General features: G+C 37.6%; 1 protein-coding gene across 1 annotated transcript in view; it reads left to right on the forward strand.

Moving 5' to 3' along the window:
* Positions 1–5542, forward strand: part of LOC125645663 (uridylate-specific endoribonuclease D-like) — a 14626-nt gene extending 9084 nt beyond the window's left edge. The window contains exons 4-7 of the mRNA XM_048871339.2: positions 1661–1817; positions 3384–3586; positions 4289–4512; positions 5215–5542. Coding sequence (XP_048727296.1) covers positions 1661–1817; positions 3384–3586; positions 4289–4512; positions 5215–5448 — 818 coding nt within the window. The 3' untranslated portion in view covers positions 5449–5542. The remainder of the gene's footprint in view (positions 1–1660; positions 1818–3383; positions 3587–4288; positions 4513–5214) is intronic.
* The last annotated feature ends 954 nt before the right edge of the window (positions 5543–6496 follow it).

Genomic DNA, 6496 nt, shown 5'->3' on the forward strand with positions numbered 1-6496 from the left:
TAACAACACCAAAATGAATTGTACCTCCCCCAAGCAAGATCAGCAGGTTTCCTATCCTGGTTTCACACAAAATAGCTGCAAACAATCCACATCTTTAACTTGCACGAATTCGACATTTACACACAATTGATTGTATTCACTCTAATTGTTTATTAAGAGTGATTTGGTGGACACGTCATATTATCAAAATAACCGTTACGGTAGAGCATATCGAGGATATAACAAAAAATAATCATTTGACAGGCATAATTACATATATATAGCTTGACACTTGATAGCGGTATGAGATAACGACAACATTTTATGACATTTTTTTCCGCGATAGAACTATACATATTTATGAGCAACAATGGAGAAGAGATATATTCATCAATACGTCATATGCACAAAAAGGACGTATCGCCGATGACGTTTTCTGCTTGTTCATTGAATAATGTTGTTTACTGTGACGTATATTTCCAAAATCTTTGTTTTTATCATGTGACTGTCGGCCATTACGGTGCACTGGTGGCCAAATTCTTAAGTTGACGATGTTTCTAAACAATTTTCATGTAAGGGATGAATGAAATAAATATATTATGAAAGAGAAGCGAATGATGTGTGTAGTCCATTGGGGAAGGAAGTTTAATGGGTGGATGAGGTATATTTCATTAAGGTCTTCAACACAACCCAAACTAGCTAAGCTACTTAAACATATAATAAAACGCTGATACGTTGAAATCCTAATACATGCACAGAATGTTTACAATATGAGTAACAAAATAATGTACTCGAGTTAAAAAGTAACGAACTACTAAAATGTGAATCAAAATACTATTATTTGTTTAATATTCAATGTATGAAAGGTGAAAATAACGAACGGTGATCAATCTCATAACTCCTATAAAGAACAGACAAGAAAGAGCTGGGCAAACATGAATCCCTGGACATACATGTACCAGAGGTGGCTAGGAGGAGTAAGCATCCCCTGTCGACTGGTCATACACGCTGAGAGTCCTATGCCTTGGTCAGGTAAACGGAATATTTGTAGTCAAAATCAGTGTGCCAAGAACGGCCTAACACGTCAGACAGCATTTTACCCAACGATAGGTTGTATTGGCAAATTAATAACGACCATGAAATTTGCGAAATGCTTATGTTAAGCTATCAATTTCAATAGTAATGGATATTATTGAAATGAAATATAACATAGTTTTCTGCCACTTTCTCATTTGCAAAGCATTCAGGACTTCAATGGCTGCCAGCCATAAAATGGCTAAAATATTGTCAAAATAGCGTTAAACCCCAAATAACTCAATGGCTGCTGAATTAAACGCCACGTGCACCATATGGGTAAGAGCGATAACTCTACAAAATGTCCCCAAAATAATGGTATATATAGCTGTATATCACGACGTACTGTTTCACTGTAACGTCGTAAAATGTAAAGTAATTTCCGTATACTCGGGAAGCCTTATTTAAGCTGTGATTTTGATATGCTCTCTTAGATGATGCATAGGGAGCCTTACACATGTTCATATGTATGTACATGCATTACATCCTTACACTGTTCAACGACAGGCAAAACTACACAGTGTAGATATTCTCCAAACATCAAGTTACAAAAATGTACATACATGTATATAAATTCAGGTTTTGTAATCATAACTGTATTTTCTAGAGGGCGGCGGTAATTTGCCGGATATAACATGTGACATTAGTTGTCTTGCCAACCAACTCTGGGACAGTGACGTAAACAAAGTCCAAGTGTGGGAGTATGAGGTCAACCATCAAGGGCAGACAACCACTAGTAGTACATCGGACGAGGCAGCTAAACCGTATGTATACGGACTTCACTATTAGGAAATGTGTGTTGTCAGTATTTCGCAATCTCAAAGTAATTTATTTGAAGATGGTGTTTGATAAGTTTCGGAATGTATAAGGTGGGATGCACTTGCATGCAAATAAGCAGAAATTATCTAATGTGGGAGATTGAAATTATGATAAATGTAATCATCAGTCGCGCCTGAAATAAAATTAAGCATAATTCATCTCCAGTAAAAACAATATGTGTTGTGAAATACTGACACCAGCAAAGCGATTCAGGTATATAGCCAAAGAATCTTGTCACAAGGGATAAACATGTGAAATATGAAGACCCTTTCACGATCCATTCAAAAGTTATGACATATAAATCTTATTTCAAAGATACGTCAAACTCGAAGGTAAAGGTCATAAGGTCATTTGGTAGGAAAACAAAGGTCTTATGACAAGGAATTCACAAGTGAAAGTCCTAGCACTAACCGTTCTAAAGTTATAACCAAAGTTAAATGCTTTCTCAAAAGTAGGTAAAACTCTAAGTTGAAGGTCATGAGGTCATGAAGTCAAAGTTTTAGTACCAAAATGTCTTTGTCACTAGAAATACACATGGAAATTTGAAAGCTGTATCACCATCCATTAAACAGTTATGGCCAAGATTAAAGTTTTTGCGGACAGACAGACAGACAGACAGACTAAACACTATATGCCCTGAATCTCTTATTACAGGGGCATAAAATTATCGATACACATGGATCTCAATGTGATTAGAATTAGATGCTGAATTACATATACACGCTATACCTGCATCTGACAATATTGTACACAGTACAGCGAGTATGCGAGCGGATCCAACATCTAATTTTAAGTAGATTGACGTGGATGAAATTGTGAAGACAAACGAACAATAATCAATCTCCTCCATGTACAAAGAATACAACAGTACATGTACGAGTAGAGTAAACACGGACCCCTGGTCCCACCAGAGGTGGATCAGATTCCAAGTAGGTGCAAACACCCCCTGCTGACCGATCACACCTGCCGTATGCGTGAGCCCTATATTTTGATCAGGCAAACGGAGTACCTGTAATCCGTAGTCAAAATCAGTATGTAAAGAGTGGGGCCTAGCAATAAGCATGAAACACGCCAGACAACAATCGATCAAGTGGCAGACTGTACGGTAGGGGCCCGGTCTTTGGACTCGACATATGTGCACAATCGATCATGGTCAAGATAACGTATAGTTTTCGTCAAAGCAGCTGAAATGAAATTAATATTGTAATCGATGTCAAATGAAAACGTCATTTGAAGTGAACTATAAGTGAAATGTATTTTCGGAAGAGTCTACTACAATTAAATGCGTATAACTACATATAAACTATTGATACCGGATCTGCGATGCATCTTTTATCATGTACATGTTTTATTCCACCAATAAAACTATTCTAGCTTTACAAGCAATTTACATCAAATTCATATGACAAAAGCTAGCAAATGAAGTTTTATCGGTACTCACATTATGTACAAGTAAAATCTGAAACAGCTAGGCATAGCGACACCACAAGTTAGAATTTGCTCTGTTATAGACTGTTCACTTACGTCCAGGAGGCAACGGTGTTCCAGAAGCCGACCTACCAAACCTTTCTGGCTCTGCTGGACAACTACACTCCTAGTACGTCCCAGACAGAGAGCCAGGGCAGCACCGAGTGGACGGAAATTGACGCCTTCTTGGACGCCATATTGACCACTGACGTCATGAACCATCTCTACACTTTTCTTGTACAGCATGGTATGTATTAGATGGTCTGTTCAACAACATGTTGAGTTCATGCGGAGTTATATGGGTTCTAACATAATTTATAGCATAAGAACTAGACCCAGTTGTAGCGGGATCGGACGATGCTTCGGAACAACATCCGAAAATCCTCTCCGTATATATCTTTGATTCAATAAATTTCTATCTGTTATTCTAAATATGAAGGTGAAAATAAAGGACAGTGATTAATCTCATCAATCCAAATTAATATCAAAGTTAAAAAGAAAACACCAGCGGTGGTGTCAGATGCCGAGGAGGATAAAATGCGCAGTACGTTGCTTAATCACAGGTCGTGAATTTATATAACTTATTCTCTAATCTTCGAGACTTACGTTAAAATGAAAATTCAAGAACGAAAATACACTATCATTCATGATTAATTTGTTTCAGACACCCAACATGTAGAGGGGACAGAGAATACGAATACTGACTATTTATCTTTAAATCTTGCGAATTTAATGAACAATATTATTTACAAATTATAAAATGAACAGGCAATTGAGAACTGGGTTCCGAATATATGCGATCAACAAGATTTGTTCCTTGTTATTGTTTTTTTTTCCCTCCATAATCTAAAGAACGTGCAGAAGAGCTCATTTTAAGTCTTTCTGTATTAGTAGAAAAGGTCTACAAATTTTCAATATTTTTATTGCGGCTTTTCTTGATAATTACAAGGCCACGTGACTGATGCCACTTCATACAGAGAAGTCCTGAAAGAGCTTTGGTTCAACCTGTACGCCAGATCGAGCAGCGGACCAATAAACAGCAGCGGATTCGAACACGTGATTGTTGGAGAGACGTCTACATCAAAAGTATCTGGGTTTCATAACTGGATTCAGTTTTACCTGGAGGAAAAGAATGGTGCCATTAATTATCAGGGCTGGGTGTCCAGAAGCCAGGTATGCAAGTTTAAATCGGATCTGCTGATGACAATAGACAGTGTGTAGAACGTTGAAAGTCAGAGATTATGTTATATTGAAATACATAGCTCTTATCCTTAGACGAATTTGACTCCACCTTTTTGGCACACTGTTTTTCCCTATAATAGCTCTAAAACTTCATTGTTATTTCGGATTTCAAACATTTCGGTTGAGCATCACTGAAGAGACATTATTTGTCGAAATGCGCATCTGGTGCATCAAAATTGGTACGGTATAAGTTTTACATAATAACGTTTTAAAACATTTTGTTTCAGTACCATTCTTCCATTAATATTGGGAAGTCACCAGCCATAAGCGAAATGTCTCCAATCTAGCTCAATGTTTGACTCTCAGTGTCACAACAGTTATGGTTCTTTGATTTTTAAGGTGTCATCCCGTCATTAGCGTTCACCGCTAATGCCGGGCGCTTGGCAAAGAAACAGTCATTGCCTATTTCAACAACGTATAAGGTTTGACACACGTGCCGCGAATGAAGAATTCCCCGGTTACAAGAGAGTTCCATGACTACAGCGCATAGTAGTTCATGCATGTACAGCGCACTTTAAACTTATTTGTTTCTTTTTTGACACTATCAATGATTTTCAACATTGACGCAGGAAACTTTCCATAGCGAATTGTCCTATTGCTAATGGATTCTTAAGCTTTATTTTTATTCTACAGGCTTTGGATATAGTTGCTGCTAGGTTCACTTGGAATGGTCTACCTAAAGCCAAAGGGTCATTCTTTGTCGGTGTTAGTCCAGAATTCGATATCGCTATCTACACAGCGTGTGCATTGACCAAGCCTAATGCCATCTGTTCCTTCACGATGGCGGGAAATTCACTTCAGATCCAGACGTATGATGTGGCTCATAAGACTGGACTGCAAGTGGCGACTGCGTACCCGAACATTTAATGATTGCAATATAATGCGTACCCGACCGTTTGATAATTGTATTCCAATGCTTGTCTGAAGATCTAAAATACTAAAGTAAATTCTGGTATGCAAATGATGGTCTTTATTTTGAGACAGTAAATATATATTAATGTAACCAACCACTGTCTGTGTACGGTGATACGAATGTGAGGTTCACATTTGTGCAAATACCGAAAGCGCACGCGGTTCCAGATAGTCATCAAATAATCTTTTTTGCTATAAATATTTTGGATTTTTGATGGGTTTTTTTTTTTTTTTTTTGAATTAATTATTTTAAAGTGTTTATCTTTGCCATAATCATGTTCCAAACAGACGTCTCAATTGAAAGTCGTATGTACGTAAAGTAGTCCCCTGACTTTTACAGACACTTGATGAGGTGTTTATAATGAGGGGTTCTCGTATGCTGTCCTATGAGTGTTGCGACTTTACATTATAGAACAATTATAGGAAAGATGAAGTCAGATATTGATATCGCTGAACATGTAAAGAAATTCTCTTTTGTTTCTACCTGGGTATCATTAGATATTTTGACGGGAAATATTTTTCGCAGGATAATTACATAATCCGTATGGTAGAGACAGATAGATACCAAATTTATGTATATATTACTGAGTATCATTGGAGATATATATATATATATATATATATATATATATATATATATATATATATAAACACGAAAACCCAACAACACCCTCCTTTCTTAAAGTGTCGTGTCGTTCCATCGCCCAACGCTCGGCATCAGGTGCGAATGTTACGGGTCTTCGGAGATGACCTTAAAAACGGATGTCCCGTGTCACAGTAGGTGTGGCACGCTAAAGAACCCTCACTGCTCAATAGCCGTATGTGCCGAGCATAGGTCTAAATTTGAAGCCCCTTATCGGTTTTGATGACGTCTCCATCTGAGTGAAAAATTCTCAAGAGGGACGTTAAACAAGATACAATCAATTTATTGTGTTTGGATACCCACTTCCGCCCTTACCCGGTGTTGAACTCACGACCTGCGGAACCAACTCTCCTAGCAGCA

Source organism: Ostrea edulis, chromosome 6 (assembly GCF_947568905.1).
Source record: "Ostrea edulis chromosome 6, xbOstEdul1.1, whole genome shotgun sequence".
In the NCBI taxonomy this organism is placed as follows: Eukaryota; Metazoa; Mollusca; class Bivalvia; order Ostreida; family Ostreidae; genus Ostrea; species Ostrea edulis.